Source organism: Phascolarctos cinereus, unplaced genomic scaffold, assembly GCF_003287225.1.
Source record: "Phascolarctos cinereus isolate Bilbo 61053 unplaced genomic scaffold, phaCin_HiC Scaffold_4;HRSCAF=312, whole genome shotgun sequence".
Classification (NCBI taxonomy): Eukaryota; Metazoa; Chordata; class Mammalia; order Diprotodontia; family Phascolarctidae; genus Phascolarctos; species Phascolarctos cinereus.
This window is the reverse complement of record NW_027555847.1, coordinates 226,303,594-226,329,391: the sequence shown is the minus strand read 5'-3', so window position 1 is coordinate 226,329,391 and position 25,798 is coordinate 226,303,594. Positions and strand designations below refer to the sequence as shown.

The 25,798-nt window shown below is 37.5% G+C and overlaps 1 protein-coding gene across 2 annotated transcripts in view; it reads left to right on the top strand.

Annotated features, from left to right (window-relative positions):
• The window catches only part of RNF216 (ring finger protein 216), a 189,741-nt gene that overhangs the window by 38,031 nt on the left and 125,912 nt on the right, over positions 1–25,798 (top strand). For both annotated transcript variants that reach the window (XM_021008531.2, XM_078152937.1), the window contains exons 2-4: positions 17,570–17,707; positions 22,654–22,838; positions 24,854–25,657. In XM_021008531.2, the coding sequence (XP_020864190.1) occupies positions 17,641–17,707; positions 22,654–22,838; positions 24,854–25,657 (1,056 nt within the window). In that variant the 5' untranslated portion in view covers positions 17,570–17,640. The remainder of the gene's footprint in view (positions 1–17,569; positions 17,708–22,653; positions 22,839–24,853; positions 25,658–25,798) is intronic.

Sequence of the window (25,798 nt, the reverse complement as noted above, 5' to 3'; positions counted from 1 at the left end):
ATCAGGGACAGTGATGGTAGGTTGTGAATATGGTGGTTGTCTTTTCATTGACAGGAAAAGTTTGTACAAAGATATTTATATGTTTTTTCCATTTTCTACCCTTTCATTATTCATTCATAAATAACATGTTTTATTCCTCTATAACTTAGTATATAACTTTGACAGGAGCTAGGAATCAAAAATTCGTCACTTTCCTGCCAACCTGATGATGAGTCTGTCTGGATTTATCTGGGCGGTCCTTAGATAACAGTCATAGTCCATCAATGGGCCTTTTTCCTGCTTAGTAGAACTGCCAGAGCTTGCTGCTTTGCTAACATAGCTTTTGAGAACTGCAGGGTTACCTTCTCTGATGAAACACCAACATAGTATTTTAGTGGCAGAAGCATGTGGTCTGCAGTGTCAGAGGCTTCAGAGCCAAGAGGAGGACCCAAAAAAACCCCAAAACCAAAAACCATTGAATTTACCAACTTAGGAGGTCACTGACATTTGAAGCAGTATTTTCAGTATGATGTTAGGGGCAGAAACCAGCCATGTTGCAGGGGTTTGAAGAAGAGTGTGAGTTGTGAGGAAGTGTAGACAGCTTTTTCCAAGAAATTAGGTAGTAAAGGGATACAGATGGTAGCTTGAATGGAGTAGAAAATTCAAGTGAAGGCTTTTTAAAACTTCAGAAACCTAACCATTCTTTTCCTGTGGGAGAGATTGAAGAACATAGGATTTAGAGCAGGAAGAAATTTTAGAAATAATCTTACCCATCACCTTCATCTTATATTTGAAGGAATTGAGATTAAGTGGCTCATCCAAAGGCGTTATTTAATTAGTATAGTAGTAAATAGTAGACCCAGGATTCAAACTCATTTCATCTGACTACAAATCCAGTGCCATGTACACTACTCCATTCTGTAGGAAATCGGAATGTTTGTTGGGGTGAGGTACTGTAGAGAGAGGGAGGGGATGGGATCAAAGGAAAAGATAAAAGGCTTAGCCTTAGGGAGGAAGTAGGGTTCCATCTTCCACAGAGGTAAGGAAAAGGAAGTATTGCAGTACCCTCCTATTTTGGTCTATCTGCTTCCATTCTCTTCCCTCACCAATTCATCCTCCGTACAGTTAAATTACTTTCCTCAATCTGGCTATGTCCCTGCCCTATTCAGAAAGCTTCAATAACAGTGCATTACTGTACTGGACATAAAAATACCAAGAATTGAAACAATTCCTCTTCACAAGGAGCTCATATCTAATGGAGGAGAACAGCAAATATGTATATAAGCATACATAGAATAAAGTGAACACGTACACACAGAAATACAAATATGGTAGTTAAAGAGGAAAGACATTAAGAGTTAGGAGAATTGGCAAAGAATTCCTCTTCCAAGTGGTCCTTGCACTGCATCATTGAAGAAGAGATGGATTCTGTGAGGTAGAATTGAGGAGAAAGAGTATTTCAGTAAAAGGGAATAGTGCAAAGCCAGGAAGACGAGATATAAAGTTCAGTTTGACTAGAATCTAGTTTGGAGAAGGGAAGCACAATGAAGCTGGAAATATAGGTTGGGGCCAGTTTTAAAAGGGAGGGTTTTAAAAGCTAAATAGAGGAGTTTGTATTTGATCCTGAAGGTGATAGGTAGACATTGGTACTGATTTCATTGTTCTATTTAACCAATCATTTTCTGTTGTTCGAGATATAATTAATTTTGATGGTCTTTGTTATTCATTCCTTGCCATGCCTATTTACAAGAAGAAAGTATTCAACATATATTAATGCAAGGCTTCTGTATAATCCTCTTTTAAGTATATATTAATTTAATTTTGGAGGGTATTATTTTTGCAGTTTTTTGTATAGTTTCTCTGCCCTCTTATCCAATGAGACAGATATTGGTGCATGATGTAATATTTCCATAGTGCTCATAATTTTTAGTTGCTCATCGTAATGACTCTAAGTGTGAATGGTCCAGTGTCTCATAAAATATTTGTTGTTGCCTTTGTACACAAAATAAAAACTAGCTTCAAATCCTATCCTGTTGGCAGCCATGGTCAGCTTGCCGTTTGTTGTCTTTTGGGGGGGAGGCAAAGAAGTGTTTATCTTTCTATATCTGCCTTAGGGTGATGACCGTTCTGTTTCCATTAACATTACATGGGTTTTTGTTGTGATACTTTCCAAATCCATTATAACTCATTTTACAGTTCCAATAGGGTGCGTGTACATTAATACTAGGATCTTATAGATGTAATTTGCATTAAATGTTTTTTTTCCCCATTCAGCCTTAATTTCAGGCTGCCAGTAAGTCTTTTAACATTCAACTGCAACATTCTTTTTTTTTATATATTTGTACTCACTGTCTCTTATTATTATTTCTTCTGTTGGTTGGATTCAGGCTTAAAGACTTGAATCTCTGTCTTTTCTTTGCATATGTGAAGAATTTATACTTATTGAGTCCAAATAGCATTTTGATATCAATGGAAATTTAATGAGATGAAAGAGCTGCCTGATGTGTTTCTGATGGGACCATGTAGCTTGATATGTATCTGTTTTATTGAATTCCCTTTGTAATTTGGAATCTAGACATAATTCTATTTAGGAGAAATTATGTATTTAAGTCTGGCGAGGTCTGTTTTGGGGTTAAAATATTCCTATTGGTTCTTGGCAGTATTGTGTTGGTAGCTTGTTTTAAATAGAGCATGGTTTTCCTCATGGGTATCAAATACTCTGTTGTTTTACACTATAGTTGGGTCTATTTTAATAGAATAAGTCATGGGTTGCAGAACTGAGTCTTAGCTTTGGAAACAACAGGCAGAATACATGCCATGCCATTTTGGAACAGTTTGTTCAATAAATGCCATTTAATAATTTTTTAAAATATCCCCTTTTAAAACTCCTTTTGTCACACCTTTTTTGTTCCTCAACCAATACATTGTTTTCTTTCCATAGTTTATAGATTTTTCTTTAGTAATGTGAACTTTGAATGCTATGTATGAAGTACAGAAAAAACATGTAAATTGGCCAAAATGTGGAGTGATTGCTAATGTTCTTAACTTTTGGTAATGGATATTTCATATTTTCTGTTGAGAAAAATGGAATCAGGCCTTGTACCTGAGAGGAGCTTGGTAAAATGCTTTACTGATAATTCATGAACTTCTTTTTTTTTTTGGTTGGGCAGTAGGGGTTAAGAGACTTCCCCAGGGTCACACAGCTAGTAAGTGTTATGTGTCTGAGGGCGGATTTGAACTCAGGTCCTCCTGACTCCAGGGCCAGTGCTCTATCGACTGCGCCACCTAGCTGCCCCACATGAACTTCTTAATTCATGAAATTCATGAAGCATATGAAGTAATATTTATGGATCTTACCTGGCCCCACCACTCTGCAGTTTTGCTTAGAAGCTTGAATTTTGTTTACCTCCCTTATGAACTGTTGTTTGTTATATTACAGTTTGAAAACTATTTATTTTTAATTTGTGTTTTCACTATATTGGATTTTCTTCTGGCTGTATAGGTGACTAGAAAATTTCTTTATCCTTTAGGTGGAAGGAAGGGGAGAGATCTCTTTCATCTCTGATTTATTCTTTTTTATTTACTAATCCTTAAGCCTCTAGTAAAGTGCTTAATATTGAATTGTATATTTTCTTCTTTGGGGCTCTTGCCTTCTACTTTTTCTTTAATCATTTGACTTTTGCTTTCTATTGCAGATTAAGGGAATCTAGAATTTTGAAATAGCTTTTTTTCCAGATATCTTTCCACATTTTGTTTTGGTTTTCCCCTGTTTGGTTGCATTTGTTGGGCATTATGGTGTTGAAATTTTCTTTTTTGGATGAAGATACAATCTTCAGTTCATTTTTGTAGATCTTCCACAGCTGTCTAGGTGTCTTCTGCAATGGCACTACTGCTTGCTACCTAGCTTGGGGTTTGTTTTTTTGTTTGTTTGTTTTGTGGTTTTTTTGGTAGGCAGTGGGGTTAAGTTACTTGCCCAAGGTCACACAGCTAGTAAGTATCAAGTGTTTGAGGCCACATTTGAACTCAGGTCTTCCTGACTCCACGGCTGGTGCTCTATCCACTGCCGCCACCTAGCTGCCCCAAGCTTAGGAGTTCTCTTGCTCCACCTTTCCTCCTGAAGTTCTTAATGTTGTAGTTACTGTGTATGGGTCCTAAAATGTGTTTACAGATTCTGTTGAATACTGTGGGAAAATGCATTTGTTTATGACAGTTATAGTAGATACTGTCTTTCAGAAGTTACCCTGGGTTTAATTTGTCTGCTGTTGGATCATGCCATCAAACTAAAAGGACTTTTCAGAACTCCAGGGTGAGTATGATCCATATGCTTTTCAAAATCATTTGAGATAGCCCTTTAGTTGTGAATTTTTGTCATCCACTTCATTATTAAGGTATAATTCCTGGAGTTTGCAGGAAGTGAGGATTTGAAGACCACAGTGTCTTCAGTTTTTCCTTTTAGGTTTTAATAGCTTCTTGATTTTTATATCTTATTTCATCTAATATAGGCTTAGAGATGTAGTGTTTTTTTGTATTTTGTTATTTTGTGGGGTTTTTGCATATTTTATTAATTTATTTTGATTTATCAACAATCACTTCCATATGATTTTGAGTTTAAAATTTTTCTCCCCCCTTCCTCCCCACCTCCCTCCCCAAAACGGTGCACAATCTGATATAGCTATACATTTACATTCCTATTAAACATATTTTCACATTAGTGTAGTTGTAAATAAAAATTAAACCAATAGCAGGAACCATCAGAAAGAGGAAACAAAACTTAACAGAAGAGAAAAAAATAAAGATAGTGATTCAACTTTCACAGTTATGACTATCTGCCTTTTTCTCCATCCTTTTTCCCCATTTATGCTTTTCTTTCTCCTCTCTCCCTTCCCCCCCACCAGTACTTTGCTTTTGACCACCACCTCTTTCAGTCTCTCCTCCCTTCTATTTTCCCCCTTCCCCTTCTTCCCCTTCACCCCCACTGCTTCTTCCCTCCCTTCCAACCCCTTTTCTTTCCCCTTTTCCCTCCTACTGCTCATAGGGCAAGTTAGATTTCCATACCTAACTGATTTATGTTATTCCTTTCTTGAGCCAAATCTGATGAGAGCAAGGTTCAAACAATGCTCACCCCCCTCCCTTCTTTCCCTCTGCTCTAATAGGATTTTCTGTCTTTTCCTGTAATGTAATTCACCCTTCTCTGCCTCCTCCTTTCTCAGTACATTTTCTAAGATCAGACTAATCCACTTATTTGGATCCATTTAACCCACTTGAATAGATTTTTTTTTATCATTATACCAAAGTCAACTAATATCCACCCCCTTTATGTATACTCCTTTAACATGGTGTAATAACAGTACAGTTCTCAAGAGTTACAAGTGTCATCTTCCCTTGTAGGGATGTAAACAGTCCACCCTTATTAACAACATTTTGTGTCTTTCTGTCCCATTTACCTTTTTATATCTTTCTTGAATCTTGGACTTGAAGATCAAATTTTTTATTGAGCTCTGGTCTTTTTATGAGGAAGGTTTGGAAGTCCCATATTTCGTTGAATATCCATCTTTTCCCTTGAAAAATCATGCTCATTTTTGCAGGGTAGTTGATCCTTGGCTGCAATCCAAGCTCCTTTGCCATGGAATATCATGTTCCACGCCCTGCGGTCTTTTAATGTAGAAGCTACAAGGTCCTGTGTAATCCTGACTGTGGTTCCATGATATTTAAGTTGTTTCTTTCTGACTGCTTGCAGCACCTTCTCTTTCATCTGGTAATTTTAGAATTTTGCTATTATATTCCTTGGCTTTGTCAATTTGGGATCTCTTTCAAGTGGTGGGAGGTGTATTCTTTTTTTCTTTAACTTTGCTTGAGAGATTTTTTTTTAAATTTTATTAATTTATTTTGATTTATCAACAATCACTTCCATATGTTTTTGAGTTGAAAATTTTTCTCCCCCTTCCTCCCCCCCACCCTCCCCAAGACTGCGCACAATCTGATATAGGCTTTACATTTACATTCCTATTAAACATATTTTCACATTAGTGAAGTTGTAAGTAAAAATTAAAACCAATAGGAGGAACCATCAGAAAGATGAAACAAAACTCAACAAAAGGTAAAAATAAGTGATAACGATTCGACTTCCATACTTCTTTCTTTGGATGTGGACAGCATTTTCCATCCCGAGGCCTCTGGAGATGTCTTAGATCCTTGTAATGCTGAGAACGGTTCAGTTTAACAATATTAGTCATTGCATAACATGGCTGTTATTGTGTACAAAGTCCTCTTGGTTCTGCTCACTTCACTCAGCATCAGACCATATAAGTCTTTCCAGGGTTTTCTGAAGTCAGCCTGTTCATCATTTCTTATAGCACAGTAGTACTGCATTACATTCATATACCACACAACTTGCTCAGCCATTCCCCAATTGATGGGCATCCTCTCAATTTCCAATTCTTTGCCACCACAAAAAGAGCTGCTATGAATATTTTTGTACATGTGGGTCCTTTTCCCATTTGTTTGATCTCTTTGGGATACAGCCCTAGGAGTGCTATTGCTGGATCAAAGGGTATGTTCATTTTTGTAGCCCTTTGGGCATAGTCCCAAATTTGGGCGGTGTATTCTTTTTGTGGTTATTATTACTTTCTGGTTCTAGGACTTCAGGGTAGTTTTCCTTTATGATTTCCTGAAAGATACTGTCCAGGCTCTTTTTTCATCATGATTTTCAGGTAGTCCAGTGATTTTTAAATTGTCTGTCCTAGATCGATTTTCCAGGTCGGTTGTTTTACCAATGAGGTATTTTAAGTTTTCATCTACTTTTTTCATTTTTTTGTTTCTGTTTGACTGATTCTTGCTGTTTCATAGAGTCATTAGTTTCCATTTGTCCAATTCTAGTTTTTAACAGACTTTTCTTCTGTTAGTTTTTGTACTTTCTTCTTCAGTTGGCCAATTGTATTTTTAAGGGATTTGTTTTCTTCAGTGTACTTTTTTTCCATTTGGCCAGTTGTATTTTTGAAGGACTCTTCTACCTCTCTCATTTGACTATTAAAATCTTTCTTGAGCTCTTCTAAGAAGGCTTTTTGGGTTTCAGACCAGTTCATAATCCCTTTTGATGTTGCAGATGGGGTTTGTTGACAGTGTTGTCCTCTTCAGAATTTGTCTTGATCTTCACTCTTCTCATAATATGAATCTATGGTACATTTCATTTTACTCATGGTTTCTTTATTCCCTGGCTTTTAAAGAGATTGAGCTCTCCTGCTGGGAAACAGAGGGAACTGACTCAAGTTTCTTATGTTGGGAGCCTCGGACTTGGGCACTGGCTTTGTGTGCTGGGGCCGCTTACTGTTGGCTATTGGAGGCTGTAGGTTTCTGGCAGCGTACCTCATGTTGGGCTGGAATCAGCAAGGCTGGAACTTTCAGGCAATTCTAGGTTGCGTGCTTTTCCTTTCCTTTAGCTTTCTTCAGCTCCTTTTCGATGGGTGCTGCAGGGTATTTATCTGCCTGGGGGCCCTTGCAATGCTGCCTCCCTCCTTTCTGCCAACGTACTGGGAAATTCCTTTGCGGTAGAGTGCCAAGGTACCTGGTCTTTTTCTGAGCTGGTTTGCACCAGTTCCCCCACCCTCCCTGAGACACTCGGTGGTCCAGGTGTTGGTGTTTGCCTGCTCTACCACCTGGGCTTCAGGATCTCTTCCTGGTTGACGGCTTACCTGGTGTTGGGCTGGAATCAGCAAGGCTCAGACTTTAGGAAGCCTTTAGGTTGTTTTCTTCAGCTCTTTTCAGATGGATGCCTCAGGGTGCTTATCCGCCTGGGGCCTTTTGTGGTGCTGCTTCCCTTGTTTTTGCTGAGGCCCTGGGAGACGTGTTTGCTGGGCTGCTGCACTGCTGCTCCCCGTCTTTCTTCTAGTTCAGCTGTTCCAGGGTTTCTTTCTGGGGTGATATTTTCTGGGTTTTCAGAGGTTGATAGGGGAGAGTGAGAGAGAGACTACCTTTTTACTCCGTTATTTTGTTTTAATTGCCCTGTACTGTCCCACAATATGTTGCTTGGCAATAAAAACGATGTTCCTTTCTTAAAATTGTTCAGAATACCCTACTTTTCTATATTTTGAAATAGTCCGTATGACTGGTAGTGCATCTTTATCCATATTGTCTTTGTATTGTGGATGATGATCAGGTCAGTACTGTTCTGATGCCTATGAATCTCATTCTCCTTATTAAGCTCCTACTGTATGCCAGAAACTGTACTAGGTGCTGGAGTACACATGCAAATATTAGACAGTCCCTGACCTCAAATAACTTTATATTGTGCTAGAGAGATGCAAAATATGTGAGTCTGTTGCTGCTGGGCCCCTCCTTACCTAGTAGCATCTTAGCCCCTTCCCACACACAGCCTTATGTTAGCAGCAGTCCATATGGATTGGTCTAGACTTTTCTTCCTTTGCTCCTTTAGAAGCTGGTCAGGCTCATCTTCAGAGCTCTTTCTAGCTCAGCTCCTATTCCAGTGACCCATGGGACCTTAGGGAATTGAGGATTAAAGAAGTGGAAAGGAAATAAAGGCACTTGGGAATGATGTAAAGACTATATGGGAACAGAGTGCCTTAGTTGCTCAAATTCCTGATTATTCAGGCAGTCATTATTATTGACAGCATGTCAGGTACTGTGTTAAACTCTATGGATTACAAAGAAAGGCATAAGACATCCCCTGTCCTGAAGGAATTCAAAAATATAATGTTGGAGAAAACATGCAAACAAATATATACAAATAAGCTATATACAGGATAAATAGGAATTAATTAACAAAGGGAAGGCATGAAGAGGCCTTGGAAAAGGCTTCCTGTTAAACATGTGATTTTTAGTTGGGACATAAAGGAAGCTAGGAAAGCCAGTAGGCAGATGAGGAGGGAGAGTGTTTCAGGCAAAGAAAATGCCCAGAGTCAGACCTCTAAACAGAGGATTTTATCTTTGATCCTAGAGGCAATAGGGGGTCACTGGAGTTTATTGAGTAAGAAGTTGGCTAGAGATGGTTACTTGGTTTTAACCTGTGCTTTTAGAAAATCACTTTGGTGTCTGGAGGATGGAGTGGAGTGGGGAGATACCTCAGGTAGGCACACCCACCAGCAGGCTATTGAAGCAGTCCAGGTGTGAGGTGATAGGGCCTGTACCAGGGTGATGGCAGTGTCAGAGAAGAGAAAGAAGTATGTATATTCAAGAGATGTTGCATGGGTGAAATTGACAGGTCTCCATAACAGCTTGGATGTGGGGAGGTGAGAGATACTGAGGAGTCAAGTATGACACCTAAGTTTCCTGCCTGAGGAACTGGGAGGATGGTAATACTGTAATAGGGAAGTTTCAGAGTGGGGGAGGGCTTAAGGGGATAGATAATGAATTCAGTTTTGGGTATGTGGACTTTAAGATGCCTACTAGACAGGCAGTTTGAGATGATCCAGGGCTTCAACCTAGGATGTTTTTTTGGGACACTTTGCATATAATCTTCACCCATCACTAGGTGGCATCTTCTCCCTGCACCCACTGGTATATGACCTTTGACCTCTTTTGCAAGTACTATATTTAATAACTGTAGGATAGGGATAAAGACTAGACCTGTGATTTCATTGGTATAGTGAAATCAGAGGTAAGGAAACATTCATTGTAAGTTTTCTCAACAATTTATCATCTTACAGAGTTGCCCTAGAGCAGACATGTTAAAAAATAAAAAATGGGATCCACTAAACCCAATGTAAACCCTGCTGGCCCCATATTAACTTAGAAAAACCACATATTAATATTATCATTGTTCTATTGTGTTTTTATATATTTTGTTTTAATCTGGTTCAGCCTACCTTCAGGTGTGTAGGTAGGCCAGCCAACTGTGAGGTTAAGTGATTTGCCGAGAGTCACAGAAGGCATCGTGTGGCAGAGGTGGAACCTGAATTCAGGTCTTCTTGTTTTTAGGACCAGACCAAAAAAAAAAGACCACCTTTCTATTCTGTATGACACACTGTCTCTCTAAATAATCATACCATATTAAGGAATCATTCTACTTCATTATCATCTGAATCAAATTTACCATGTTTAATGTCACTTTTGTTGACTTTGATTTGAATTTTGTTTTTGTTGGAAAAAAGTGTATGTTTTTATGTGGGAGCTGTACTCAGAAGTATTCAATAATTTTCTCCATTGACAGGAGGACAAGCCCTGGTACTCCCTCACTACTCCCCTCCACCCCACTTTAGAAAACTCTAACCTTAGCTGAGTCTTATGCCAAGCTCTCTGCAGCTATGCTTTCCCTGTAGCTGCTTTTCACTATTTTGTAAGTGTGACAGTCAATTAAAGCTGAATAGAAGCACTCCCATATGCTAAAAGGGCTGGTCTAGGTTAAATAGCAAGCTGTGGATCCAGGAAACACAATTTCATGTCTACTAGCCAAGCTCAGAATTCCAAAGAAGAGAGTCAAAAATGTGCACAATTGGGGGCTGATGCTGGAACACAGGATTGGAAAAACTTAGACAACGAGGGATTCATAGGGTGAAGGACAATGCCTTGTTAAAATGGATTGAGTTCCAGGCTGTGCTGGAAAGATTTTTAATCTGAATGATTTTTAAATTTTTATTGTGAGCAGTTACACCTCCGCTGCAAATGCTACAAATCAGGATATTGTTTTTATTGTCTAGACTAAAGAAAGTAAAGGGAAAATGTTAATGTAGATTAAACTTAAAAGTGTGGATGGTTGTGGGAGTTGAGAATGCTGGGGGAGGGTTGATGAAGTTGTTAGGACCATCAGTATCAGAAATATTTAAATCATTGAGGATAACAGGAGTTGTCAATGAAGGAAACTAAGGCAAGAGCTAACATCACCAAAGAAGGTGGAATTGTGTCATAAGATGAAGGATGGAAACAGGATGATATAATTGGAAGGAAGAAAAAGGTTACTGAATATAATGGCGTGAGTCTGAAAATGACAATAGAGAGCATGTCCTTGACCCCGTCAATTGGGAAAGAAAAGGAGTGAAAGAAAGGAGGTGAAAGAAAGAAAGGTTAGTATTGAAGTGGAAAGAGAGATGGATACATGCTAGCTTTAGAAGAAAACCAGATTTCAGTATTAGATGTTAAAAGGAGAAGAGATTCTGAATGCTTATTAAATTGAATGAAGCCGCAGAGGTAACACCCAGCAAGGATTCTACAGAGGACAGAGCCTGGGGAGGAGTAGAGGTTCGTATGGATATGGATAAAAGGGAGAGGTAACAAGAGAAAAGGATTTTTGCTTAGGCAGACTATGATTCTTAACTTCAGAGATTAGGCATGTGGGAAATTGGGATTTGCTATCCACTCACCAAAAAGTGTAACCAGATAGACAGAAACTTGGTTCTGTAAGCCTGGGTTCAGTCATGTCTCTTTGTGACCTCATTTGGGGTTTTCTTGGCAAAGATACTGGAATGGTTTGCCATTTCCTTCTTCAGTTCATTTTAAAGATGTAAACTGAAGCAAACAGGGTTAATTAAGTGACTTGTCCAGGGTCACACATCTAAGAAGTGTCTGAGGTCAGATTTGAACTCAGGAAGATGAGTCTTCCTGACTCCAGGCTCAGTGCTCTTATCCACTGTACTACCTAGCTGCCCAGTTCATATAATATCATCTTTTTTCTAATGTTTGTTAAGTTTGCTGAACTTTTATTTCACTACTTGCTTGTTTTTCTTCTTTATTATAAGGCTTTCTAGGAGAGAGGAATGAAAGAAATATGGTGGCAACAATAGGTGATGCAAATGAAAGGTATCAATTAAAATTTATTTTTGAAAAAACAAAACAATCCACTGCAATAGCAACTTTTGAAAGACTTCTAAATGCCATTTCAGTGTAATTAAATTTACCAGGATCTGTGATAAACAAAATAAACAATAAGCATTTCTCCCCAAAACCTAGTAGCCCATCTGTAAGCTTACAAACATTTATTTAGTGCCTTCTTTGTGCTAGACACTTTGCAAGTCAAAAATGAAACAGTCCTTGCTCTCAGGTTAAAGAGCAAGCGTTTGTTAAATAAGAGCATTTAGGCACAGTGGACCTGAACGTAGAGTTGGGAAGACCTGAGTTCAAATGAGGACTCAGAGCTGGAGAAGGAAATGGCAAACCACTCCAATATCTTTGCCAAGAAAACCATAAAAAAGTGTCACAAAGAGTCAGACATGACTGAAAAACGACTAAAACAACAGCACTGATGTAAAGCAAAGGAGGCTGTACTTGAACTTAAGAATGTTATAATCTATTGATTCATGTAAAAAAGTGCTGGAAAGGGGAAGAAAGGAAGAGATAGAGGTGGCTTAGATGTGAAATGAAGGTCTGAATTTGTGCAGAATCAGTTGAAAGCCCACCTATCAAAGACTTTACATTCCCAGAGAGATAGAAAGCCTTGTATAAGTATTTACAAAATACAGACAATGATTACAAAATACAAATAATGGGACACTAGAAAATAAGGGGAGGGGAATCTACTGAGGTAGGTGGTTTTGAATTGAGCTTTGAAGGAAATTAGGGATGTTAAGAGGATGGAGTATATTCCAGACCTATGCAGTAAATCCTTCTGAAGGTTCTAAGTGGAATATTTGTAGTGATTATGTCAGGAAAAGGCTAGTAGTAAGTAGAAGATAGAGAAATTATATGATAAGAAAAGAATAGGAAAGATAGTATTTTAGAGTTGGAAGAAAGAACAAGGATCTAGATAAATGTACTGAAGTCTTGCTATGTTATTTAAAGTTTCTGCTGTAGAACTCACTGCCTATGGCAAAGATATTATAAAAACATCCTTTTGGTCATAATTTCATGTAATGTGATTTACAAATTATTCACAAATGCAAGATGGAATCTACATGATACTACTTTATACTGTGTAGGAAGCAATATATCATCATATTCTAGCATCTTTTGAAAGTGAAATAACATCTGATCTGTGTCATAAAAGGTTGAAGTAAACTTTGATACAAAAAATTGAAGGCAGACTGAAATTTACTACAGTTAGATACTAAGAGAATCTGTGGTAGAAAAAGCTTGGAACGAATAGTATAGAAACTTAGAAGTTTAATTTTTGGAGGGGAGATTTGAAAACACGCTCTCTGAAGAATTGTATTTGGAGAAAGTGCTTTTTTATTTCTAATAAGTGATTCATTCTAGAATTTCTGTTTAACTTTCAAGAGTGAAATTATAATTTCTTTAGGTATGTAAAGTGGTAAATTTAACATAAGTTAAAACCAGGTTCTTAGGTTTGAAAATTCATTATTCAGATTATCTTGTCAGAGCTAATATTTGAAATTTGTGATATTTATGACTTTTCCAATTAAAAGCCTTATTTAAGTACAAGTTCAAATAACATAACTTTGAAATTTGGAAAAGGATGAACAGTTGATCTGTGGTGCTCATGTTTTATAAATTCACTTCAAACACTGAATAAGCAAACACTGAACTATTGCTCCTTGGGGAAATACAGCGCTAGGTTTCCTGCTGGCCTTTGGTCACAACATTTGCTTTAGCACTTTCTGAGCTGGTTTCATGTACAGATTTGGGAATTTCCTCTGCCTTTTTCTGGATGAACCTTGTTGATTCATTCAATATTGAACTCATGGCCAATAGTACTCATACCTGAGCAAAGCTTATCTAACCCATTTTCTCTATAAGATGTATCACATTGTGCTAGACAGCACTTCACTATACTTGGCGGCCATTTTAAACACTGAAATCACCAGTAAAAACAACAACAATAACAAAAACAACAGAAAAAGATGAAAAAGATGGCACTAAATAGACTGTGAAAAGGACACATTTATAGTATGATAGCTGAAACAATAAGGCAGAGTGTGGCTTTCAACTTCAGCAGGACAACTTACCTTTTTTTGCTGTTCTGTGCATGTCGATCTTAGGGTTAAAAATAAAACAATAAATTTTATTACTGAATGTGTAAACCACAGATAATGAGTGGATTGAACCATTTGTATTGTTGTGATACAAATCCAGCGTGCTCCTAGGAAAGAGAGTTGCAGAGAGGGAACAAGTATTTATTAAGCACTTCTTATGTGCCAGGCACTGTGCTAAGTGCTTTACAAATGTGAGATAGGTGCTGTTACTGTCCTCAGTTTACATTTAAGGAAACTGAGGAAAACAGAAATAAGTGTCTGACACTGCATTTGAACTTAGTTCTTCCTGACTGTAGACCCAGTGTTCTATCCACTGCGTTACCTAGTGGCCAGTATTGATGGAAATTAAACTGTAAAGTCACTTAATCTTTAGAATATGGCTTTATGGGATTCAAGAGGATTTTATAAAATGTATTTTCAAGAGAATAGCTTGAGGATTCAGTAAGTATTTGGAAGATATTAAGCAATTCAACTATGAGATAGATCAGATACTTCAAAAATTAAATCTTTTTAGTATCCCATTTCTGTCCTTGGCTCCTGAAAAGTTAAGTTGTTCCTTTTGCTAGTTGTGTCTCATCTCTTCCTCATGTTGAAGCTTAGAGAATTGGAAATATTCAGAGTACACACTTTTTCTTTGGTTGAACATGAATACACTTGCCATTGTTAACAGCTTGCTTTTGTTAACTTTATAGTGAAATGCTAGTAAAGGTGATTAGACTATTCCCAACAAAAATGTTACATGAGTTTTTCATTTTCTTTGTGTTCACAAGGCCAAGGATCGTGCTCCTTCCCTTACGTGTCTCCCCCACCACTCCCATTTTTGGTTCTCTAAATGCTTTTGTGTTTTTCAGATGCTTTTGGTTAATATGTAAAATCTGTCAGTCATACATAATTTTGACTGGGTTTTTGCTAAGGTTTTCTTAGGTTGTTGACAGTTGGAGGGCTGCCCATTGAACATATTTTCCTGTGTTTTTCTTGTGATTTGAAAAGAAATATTTTCTTTTCATTGTTACAGAATAAGCGTGATAAATAAGCTAGTTGTGACTGTGAATAACTGATTTTTTAATATATTTATTCACCTTCACAAGAAGTCAATAACAAAAGAAACAAAGTGCAAACATACTTTTTCTACATTGTCTATTGCATTTGTATCTACCACCATATCCACCAGTTTGGATTACTTTGTATACTTTTTCATTTTTCCATATATTTTGCCACTTTTTTCCACATTTATTTTTCAGGAAATTTCTGCTACAATTTTACACTAATGGTTTATTGTAGTATGGAACTGACCCTCTGTTCTGAAAGGCTTCTCTTAATGCCAGAGGAGCATAAGTCCTGGCAGGCCTTGCTCAGCCAGAAAGATTCCCTGGGGCCCCTGGAAACAGTCTGTTTTAGGAAAATCAGTTTAGCTGAGGCTGGAGATGTATATCACCGGATTGGCCAGGATGCCTTTATCAGTCACAGAACCCCTCAGAAGCTACCTCCTCAGCTGAAAAAGATAAGCTGTATTGGTAGAGGTAGGGCCCACTTGAGAAAATTAGAGCTCACCTTCATGCACACAAGCAATGGTAATGTAATACTCCATTACATTAAAGTCCTTAGTTATCTTAGCTTTCACCCAGTCATTGAGCATTAAAGATTGGAGTTTGACTGTTATTAGATGTGCAGCTATGAGCATCTTTGTACGAATGATTTTTTTTCTTTTGAATTATTTCCTTGGGAAATATTCCCAGTGGTGAGATCACTAGGTCATTGTTATGTATTGCCAAGAACAGTTGATAATATTTTAGTAGTATTAGTTAAATGCCAGCAGTGTTTGGTCCAGCATGAGAAAAGAACTAGAAGAGAAGTGCACTTGGGAGTTGGGGACTATTCTGTGAGAATTGGAGCAGACGTCAGGCAACACATGTATTAATAAGTGCTTACTGTGTGCCAGGCACTGAACTAAATACTGGGGATCATAGAGAAAGGCAAAGCCTGTTCCTGCCCTCCAGGAGCTCACATTTTAACGAGGGCAGCAACATGTAGATAACTAGGTACAAGATATAGATAGACAGATATGAAGAGAGAGGGGGGATGAGGCAATCAGAAGGTGGGATCTGAGCTGAAGCAGTCAAGGCAGAGGTAATGAGGGAGTATAATCCATAGACATAGATTGGGAAGGCAAGACCAGAGTGTTATGTTTGAGGAGTAAATAAGTGGCCATTATAGCTGGATGGTGGAATGCGTGAGAGGAATGAAGTATAAAAAGTAGGAAGGGGACAGGTTGTGAAAAGCCGTTTAACAAGGGTATGAGAGAGCGATTAACTTAAATAATTTTTTAAAGGAATTTAAGGCTTAAAATCAGGATGACTTCTAAGATTCTTTCCATCCTTGAAGTCCTGTGATTTCAGTATTATCAGATTATTATGAGTCTCAGCAGTTGCATTGCTATGTTTCAGCAGTTGCATTGCTATGTTACAGCAGTGCTGTTTTTGTTTTTAGCATGGTGATAATTTGAAAAGTGGTGCAGGGAACAATGAGGAAATACCTAGGGCATTTTGTCCTAGTCATTTCTTGAACTTGACAGATATGCCCCCTAGGTGGCCAAAGAAATGCTTTGGCTAGCTACACTCCTCTGGAGAATCTTACAAGACCCCTCTTTTTTTAAAATTTGGTTTTGAAATTAGGAACCAGTGCTCTATAGCTATGTACTGTCTTCTCTGTCTTTTTCCCTCCTTTGTTTTGTTTTTCTTTCCTTAAAGGCTTAAAAAATGTCTTCTGAATTTTGGGACTGGTTCCCTTTTAAGTGCTGACTTATTAATGTTCAGCGTAGCATTTTACTGGGGAAAATGAAGTGGTAAAGGTTGTGAGGATGGGGAGGAAGAATGGGATGCTTTTGTGGCAATTAAAAAAATTTCCAGAGATAAGGTTTTTGGGTAAATTATAAATCAGTCAAGGCCAGCATATGATTGACAAAACAAAAAAGGCTCCTTATTCTCTCATTCTTTCAAGAGACCTTTGGCTGCCTTTGGACAATAGGTGTTCTATCAAACAACAGTAGATTGTAATTGGTTAACAGTTTAATTAGAAGTGAGCTTTACAAAGAGAAGTGTGTTTATACTCCAGTGAGAGTTTGAGAGAGCTATCAAGTCACTCTTGGATAGAGAGACTATCCCCCCAGAGATGGGAACCTGCGGCCTTGAGGCCACATGTGGCCCTCTAGGTCCTCAAGTGCGGCCCTTTGACTGAATCCAAACTTCACAGAATAATATTCTTAATAAAAGGATTTGTTCTGTAAAATTCGGACTCAGTCAAGAGGCTTCACCCAAGGACCTAGAAGGCTGCTTATGACCTCAAGGCCACAGGTTTCCCATCCTGGCCCCAGACTTTGGGCAGTCTGGACAAAAGGATCTCTCTATCCAAGCTTCATTGAATGGAATTTACCCAAGACTAGAGATTCCTTTTAAGGCTGGGTGGGCTTGGGTAGAGAAATTTAGCTAGACCTTCAGAGACTAAGGTCTTGAAGTCAGGATAGAGAAAAGGAGTAACTCCGAATCTTCTCCAAATCATTAGTTACTAATAATCATTTCTCTCACTTTTAACTTGTCATTTTTTATAGCTGATACCATTCATTAGAAGATTTTGAGAATCATTAATGCTTGAGAAATTACCCAAGATGAGTCAAAATTGAGAACACTAAGTGATTTTTCTCCCTTTGCCTTATTTTCCAGATTGTTCTGAGTACTTCATTGCTATACTTAGGTATTAGCTCGTACATATATGTACAGATCTGTGTTTTAAAATGGCAGAGGGAGGTGGCAATGAAGAGGTGATTCACTTGAACAGCTTTCATGGTCACAGGGGGAAAGGTAAGTTATTTGGCTTCTTACTATTTCTCTTTCCTTCTATTTTCCTTTAGCCTAACGTTGTTACAAGAAATTTGTTGTTATACATTTTGTAATATTTAGAACTTAACAGCATTGATAAATAGGGCACTAATGTAGTTTTTTAAAAGCAAGAGTCCTCATCCTTAAGGACTTTTCAGACTAGATTATTAATGGCATATGGCAATGAATCATTTGATCTATGTCATACACAAAGACAAAAAAAGGAATTTTGAATGTGTGAAGCAGTAGACTGCAGATGAAGAATTAAGGGCAAAGGAATAGATTTAAAAGGAATAATAATAATAACAACAATAAGTTTCTATGGGAATTTATAGTTTACAAAGAACTTTCTGTATAAAACTACAGGGTAGATAGTGTAAGTGTTTTATAATCCCTGTTTAAAAGCTGAAACTACAGGAAGTTGGGTAATTTGTCCAAGGTCAGGTAGCTGGTAAGTGTCAGAATGTAGTGAGAAGACACTAACAGAGCAGGAGCCTTCCAGTCTTACTCTCTGTAAGTAAGCTCTAGAAAGTGCTGGTACAAAACATACCTTTGGCCTTTTCATTGTATTAATTGTTTACTTAACAGACAGTACCAGTTTAGGAATTTTTCTTTGGGGAAAAAATTTGGTTTGGATTTATAATGAAGTAATTAGCATTTGCTTTATAGAAATTTGTAACCAACTTCTCTGGAAAGTATATAATTCTATAAATTGATCAATATGTGCATTTCTTTTAAAACTAAAAATAATAATTTGTATAAATATGCATTAACTTTTGCTGTCTAATCATAATTTAAACTTCGTTAGACCTGAAGAAATAATCTGTGCCTGTCAGTACTGGATATATGCATTTTATTGCCCATATAAACATTCTGTGAGGAGGGGTAATGGTTTTTTCCCTGGTACATTTTGTGCTCCTGTCTCGTTTTTCTTTGTTGATTTTACAAACATTTCCAATTTTGCAAGGTGTGAAAATGACTAGTTCATAAAAAACATAGATTTTAGTTTTTTATTAGTGTTCTAAAGTGGTTGCCAAATGTATCTTAAAAGTTTTAATATACTCAATTTTTGTTGTGACTTGTACTTAGTTTCCAACTTTTAAGGATATGTCATCACTCAAATTACATAGTAGTGTTTGGGTCAAGTCTTTAAGATTGTGGCTTCCAGACTAACGGACATTTTTAGAAACTTTTTTCATAAAATCATGGAATATCTAAGCCAAGTGTTAGAATAGAGTATATGTCTAATTTAAAAATTTTTTTGCCACAGCCTGGCTCATACTCTTCTTGTCCATCCAGCCTTATTTCACATTACTGCCCTAAATTCTAGCTAAAATGCACTTTGTTGGTTTTTCACCCTTCCAGCATTGCCTTATGCTGTCTCTCTCTCTCTCTGTCTCTCTCTGTCTTTCTCCCACCTTCTCCCCCTCTCCCTCTCTCTCTCCCTCTCATACACACTAGGAATGCACCTCCCTCCTAAGCTTCAAAGTCACTTTCTCCTCTCTACCTTCTAGAGTTATGTGCTCCTATAGGGCAGTGAAGCATTTCCTCTCCCTTACACACCTATTAAATCTTTCTTTGCTCAAATTAACATTGTATTTATCTGGTTACTCCCAATGGAATGCAAGATCCTTTAAGGCAAGAATTATTTCATTTTTATCTTTGAATTCCTAGAGCTTAACACCCTGTACTAGTCGGAACTTGTTTATCTGCCTAGACAGGTGCAGATTACTACTGTAGTATGTCAGGCACTGTGCTACTTACTTTTTATAATATTATCTTATTTTGTCATCATAACAATCCTGGGAGGTAGATACTATTATTTTCTCCATTTTTTTAGTTGAGGAATATGGGTCAGAAGTTAAATGACTTGTCCAAGGTCACACAGGTAGTAAGTATCTGAGGGCTGATTTGACCTTGTCTTCCTGACTCTAGGCCCAGCTCTCTCTGCTGCTGTGCTTCCTACCAGCCTCACAACATTCGCATGGGAGAAATAGGGTGTGAGAAATAATTAACTTATTTCTATTTTGCCCAGCAATAAAAAAATGTTAATTGAAGTTGAATACCTATGTATTTAGAATGAATAAAAGACAGTCATCACATTTATTCATCACATTTGTGGAATTGCCTTTTGCTTTAGGCATATATGTAGAAGAGACTTTCTAAAGTTGTTTTTAAAAGGAAAATGGATAATTTTAATTGCTTTTAATTTAGTGATAATATATTTTGAAAAGGTGGTTACCTAAAGGCAAGTAACTATGGTAGCTGGAGTTAAAATTTGATTTTTATGTTGGTAAAAATTGGGTAATTCAGAGTATCAGATAGACATTTTATTATATTGTTAAGTGAAAAAATTAATGGGTATTTTCAGGCATATAGAAATTTTTTACTCTCGAGGAAATCTTTTTAGTGTTTTTGTGTTTTTTTGTTTTTGGTTTTGGTTTTGGTTAGGCAATGGGGTTAAGTGAATTGCCCAGGGTCACACAGCTAGTAAATGTTATGTGTCTGAGGCCAGATTTGAACGCAGGTCCTGAATCCAGGGCCGGTGCTCTATCCACTGTACCACATAGCTGCCCTGAGGAAATATTTTTAACACTAAATTAGAATGTTTCATTTGTAAGAGTTTTATAAGCTGGAGGCTGATTTAACCCCACATTGCTCTTGTATTTCCCTAAACAAAGTTAAAACAATAGCTTTTTTTGGTTTTGTTTTGTTTTTGTGAGGCAGTTGGGGTTAAGTGACTTGCCCAGGGTCACACAGCTAGTGAGTGTTATGTGTCTGAGGCTGGATTTGAACTCAGGCCCACCTGACTCCAGGGCCTGTGCTCTATCCACTGTGTACCTAGCTGCCCCAATAGCTTATGTTTATGTAGCATTTTTTTCATTTCCAAATCCATTTTTCCATTATTTCATTTAATCTCATAACAACTCTGTGTAATTGCTAGGGCAGATTATTAATTTCTCATTGTATAGATGATGACAGTGAAGTGCAAAGGGATGGTGTACAAGACTCTGCAGATAGCTAGCAAGTGGTAGGTTGGTCCCACTAAGATGACTTCCTGAGCAAAGGCAGACTGCTTAACTTCTGCACAGCTGCTCTAGCTAATACCAGAAATTTGAACCAGACTGAATAATGATCAGAAAAAAAATCTAGTGAAGACACTACAGCAAATGACTTTTCATTTCCAGGAAATCCACAAAAAATAGGAAAGGGAATCGGCAGTAAAAACCAATACTAGTATGGACAAGCAAGCTTGGAACTTCCCAGAAGGAGCAGAGAAGGGCCAGAGACAGGAGTAGCCTGTAGGGATCTCTGACCAGCTTAGAGGAGAAAGTGATAAAACTAACCCAAGAAATGGGCTCCTTGAAAGTTAGAGTGAACCAAACAGAATTAAATGATTCTGTGAGACAACAAAAACAATATTAGGATAATAGCAAATAATTTTTTTAAAAAGGACAAAATATAATATCTGATATCAAGAACAACTGGCTTGAGAAACAGGTCAAGGAGACATAATTTAAGAATCATTGGACCCTCTGAAAACTATGCTTTAAAAAAAAGCCTTGACATTTTCAAAAAATCATAAATCAAAATTGCTCGTTCTTTTCACCTCCTGAAAGGAATTCCCCAAATTGAAAACTCAGGAATGGTGTAGCCAAAATTCAGAACTCCCACATCAAAGAACTTTCTCTCTCTCTCTCTCTCTCTCTCTCTCTCTCTCTCTCTCTCTCTCTCTCACACACACACACACACACACACACACAACACACAATTTGGTATAGAAATAAATCAAACTTAACAGAAGAACAAGTAGGAACAGGGGAGGTGGGATATTAAGAGAGAAAATAATGCTGGGGAGGTAATAGTCCCAAGCAGGACAAACTTTTTGATCCTGGAAAATGAAAAATAAAGCACCAGCATTTAAGGAAGTACCCATTGAATGAGGAATGGTTGAACAGAATGTAGTGGAATATCCTTGTTCCATAAGACAGAGTTCTGAAAGAGACACTTAGAGAGAATCCTGGGTAGTATAAAATGGATGCAGAGTTAAATGATGGCATCATTAAGGAAAAAAACTTCAATAGACTTGAGTAGACTCAAAGTGGAGAAAGACATCAATTTTTGGTCATGACTACTATGGTGGATTCTTTTTACTTGATTAAGCATATTTGTTACAAGGGTGTTTTTTTTTCTTAAATGACCTGAAAAGGACAGAAGTAAGCACATGCAAACAGAGGTGTCTTGAAAGTAATGTGTGCAAGTTATTATATATACTTTTAAAAAATGAAATGGAGAATAATGATTTTATATATTTAGTAAATGCTTTGCATTCTGCTCTGTATGTGGAAATGTTCTTTTGGTGTTCAAAAATAAATTAATAAAAATATTTTAAAAAGTGGTAGAGCAGAGTACCTGAGCTCAGCTTTCCTATATCCAGATCCATTCCACTTTCTCCAAAATCATGGTGCCTCTTGAAGCTGCGAACTTTGAGTAGTCAGTCAAACCTGTACCATAATTCTAAAAAGTCTCAGTAAAGCCTGGAATGGGATTATAGCTCTTAAAATTTGTATGTAATTCTTGAAAAGTATTCATGCTGAATAATTGCTGAAAATAAAACTTAAATTTTAAGGATATTTCAGCTCTTTTCAGACAGATTAAGATATTGATGAGCTGCTATAAACCCTTTTTATTTTTCAGTTGTTCTTGTCCTGTCTGACTCACGTCAGTTCTGCATGACCTCAGGTTTTCTTGGCAGAGACACTGGAGTAGGTTGCCATTTCCTTCTCCAGCTCATTTTATAGAGGAGGAACTGAGGCAAATGGGGTGAAATGACTTGCTCAGGGTCACAGGGCTAGTGGGTGAAGCTGAATTTAAGCTCTGGGAGACACCTTAGTAGCTTCTAGCTAACATTTTCTGCTTTTCTGTAGACAGGATAAGTCACAGAGATGAAGGACTCATCACCATATCAGACTCCTCAGATGAAGAACTTGCTCTTTTGCCAATCACACCAACTTCTCGACAGCATGAAAAAGAGGAGGTTGACTATGACTACGATGACGATGAGAAGGATGATGACAACGATGACGATGATGATGTTGTCATCTTGGCAGAAGTGAGTTTTCCTGAGAATAGAGTGGTGAGGTACTAATGCAGAGCAAATAGATGATGTATTTTATGAGCTGGGATGTTGCAGAAGAGAGAGCTGTGCTGAAAAAACCACCCAGTCTCTTAGCTAGTATTCTATTCCCTTTTTACACAAAGTAGAAATGATTTTAACTTTGTTTAAGTTTTGGAATGGATTGTAGGAACTCAAGTCTTTTCTAGCAGTTTTTATCATTCTGTTTTCTATGCATGATCTAGATTCATTTTAGCTCTGAAGAGGGCCAGATATAGTAGAATCATAGAAATAGGTCATAATTAGATATGTTTTGAGAAAACTTGTAACTGATGACCTATCAACTTTCTACCTACCAGCATCTGAAATAAACTTCTGATGAGCCTAATAATTAAACATGTTAGCATTAAAACCCTGCAGGACACTCTGATGGCTGATGCCAGAGGGGAGTTATTGATTCACTGACTTTATCCTTTCCACTTTTCCTAGGGAACATAATAGTATAGGTAAAGGCACAATCTTCCCAGTAGAATGTTTTTGTTCGTGAGGTGTCTAATGACTAAATGTCTGCTCTGATCCTTTTTTCTTATGTTTGTGATGAGGATCAGGTAAGATATGTGTTTTGATTAGAACTACATAAAGCTTAATCATGGCTCTCTGATACTCTCATATACTTTTTCCCCCTCTTCCTCTACATTGCTCAGCATGCATGTGTATGCGCACACACACACAGTTCTTCCAAGGCATTATAATTATGAGGCTATTAACCAGTCTGTTTTCTTATCTTTTTCCAATATGCTCCTTTCCCTTCCTGCCCAAAGTGACTCACCTATCTGCTTAAGCATTTCTTCCTTTTGTAAAGAAGAAATGCATTGTTCCTCATGGCTATATGTTATGAGCCTTACTCAGAGATTTCTTGAGGGCTGGTATTGTTTTTGCTTTTTTTCTTTGTATCCCTAGCATGTTTAGCTCAGTGCCTAGTACCTCATAAGCACTGAACAAATTTGATTTCAGTCTTCTTCGTAAGCTAAGCCTTACCACATAAGTAGATATCTAATGATTCTTTAGAAAAAGCTTTTTAAAGCTATATTTAAGTTTTTGAAATCGATTGGATTTCCAGTATGGTTCTGAAGATGAAAATGTACATTAAATTACAATTTTATAAGGAACTTTGGGAAGGTGCTCTGAGAGAAGGTTCAAAATTCTCTGCTTTGAATGAGGGGAGCAAAAATTCCCACTTGCTCAGTGAATTGCAGAATCCCTAGGAACTGAAAATGTCTCTCAGAATTCACCAGTGATTTCATCTTAATAGAAAGGGAAACATGGTCATCTTCAAAGAGGGTAAGGATTTTCATAGGCCCGTAGGATTGTAGATTTATGTCGTGGGGGGATAGCAGAGTTCATCTACAATGACTCTCATTTTATAGATGAGGTAACTGGCCTAGTTTGGGAATACAGAAATGGATGTTAGGATAACACTCAGGTTCTCTGACCTCCACTGTTATTTAGAGACAGTCTCCAGGATGTTGCTGGGTAGAAGCAATGCACAACACTAATACTCCATACTCTGGATTTATTTTCTTGTAAGATTTGATTGCCTCTTTTTGGAGGAATGAGACTTGTATTTTTAATTTTAATCAGTTTCATTTCAGAGGCTAAATTGTTTTAAAACATTCTAAGGTAATGTCATCAGAAGTTTTGAATTTTATTGATTAATTCCAATTTTATAAAACAGCTACCCTTATAGTAGTCAGATCCAGGAAAATATTTTATCAGTGTTTTTCATTTTTATTTTAGTGGTCTTCAGAGAGACTAAAACTAAAGTACTAGAGAAGTATCAAACTTTCATGAGATTATGGTATAAATCACTATAATTTATTACGATAATGCCTGATTTCTATGTTAAATTATGTCAGAAACAATTTACCTCACAATTTTAACCAAGTGTATAAGGATATGTAAATGTTAGCTTTACTAAATATGTTAAATATTTCTTTTTTTTTCTACTTTAGACAAATAAACCGCAACTATTGCGGCCTATTGTCAAACCTGCTGCCCAGTGGCAGGATCTGAATAGCCTGGGAGAAGGAGGGTCTAAAAAGAGCATGACTACATTTCTGCAAGAAAAGGATGGTCTTTTTTCAACAACAAATAATGAACCAAGTTTCAGTGAAAATGATAACAATAGAAACCAGGATCCTCAGTTGCCTGGCCCCTCTGAACGCAATAAGCATAGGGCCAAAAAAGACCGAAATCCCAAGCCTGGACCAAGTAGTATCCAAGCTGTTAAAGTAATTTTGAAACCCGATGTGAAAAAGGAAATAATCAATTTAGAAGAAGCTAGCTTTCAAAGCAAGCATCCGAATGGCCAAAACCAGTCAACTGAAGACTCTGAACCAGAGCATATACCAAACCTCCGAGAAACAGCTGCTGCAGTAGATGACCAGGTCATAAGAGAAAATAGTTGGTTAGATCATCCTTATTTCCAACCCATAGACCAAGAACTGAATGAGTTAGCAAATCAGGTTGTTCCACAGCAGGGGCAGCCCGAAGCAGACCTCTCATATCGAGATGAGATTCCAGGACCAGCTTTTCCAAGGCCAGAACCACAGCAGGATGGGATCCCAGGCCCTTCCTCTCCTCAGCCTGCCCATCCTCCTGGAGAACTTAAAGACCATCAGCTAGCAATAGATGATGAACAGCCTGGTCCAGCTTTCCCATTCCCCGGATCTCATCAGCCTGACTTGGGAAATGTTCCAGAACAAGGAGGCACTGGTGCAGATCAAGAATTTATTACACTACTCGTGAAAGAAACAGTAAGTCTTATTTCTTCTCTTCAGATTTATCAAGCAGTAGGGAAAACACTTTTTTTTCATTACTAAAATCTAGTTTGTATATTTAGTATGTGAATAGGAATACTTTCCATCAATATTTTCCAAAGAACCATGTCCAGATAG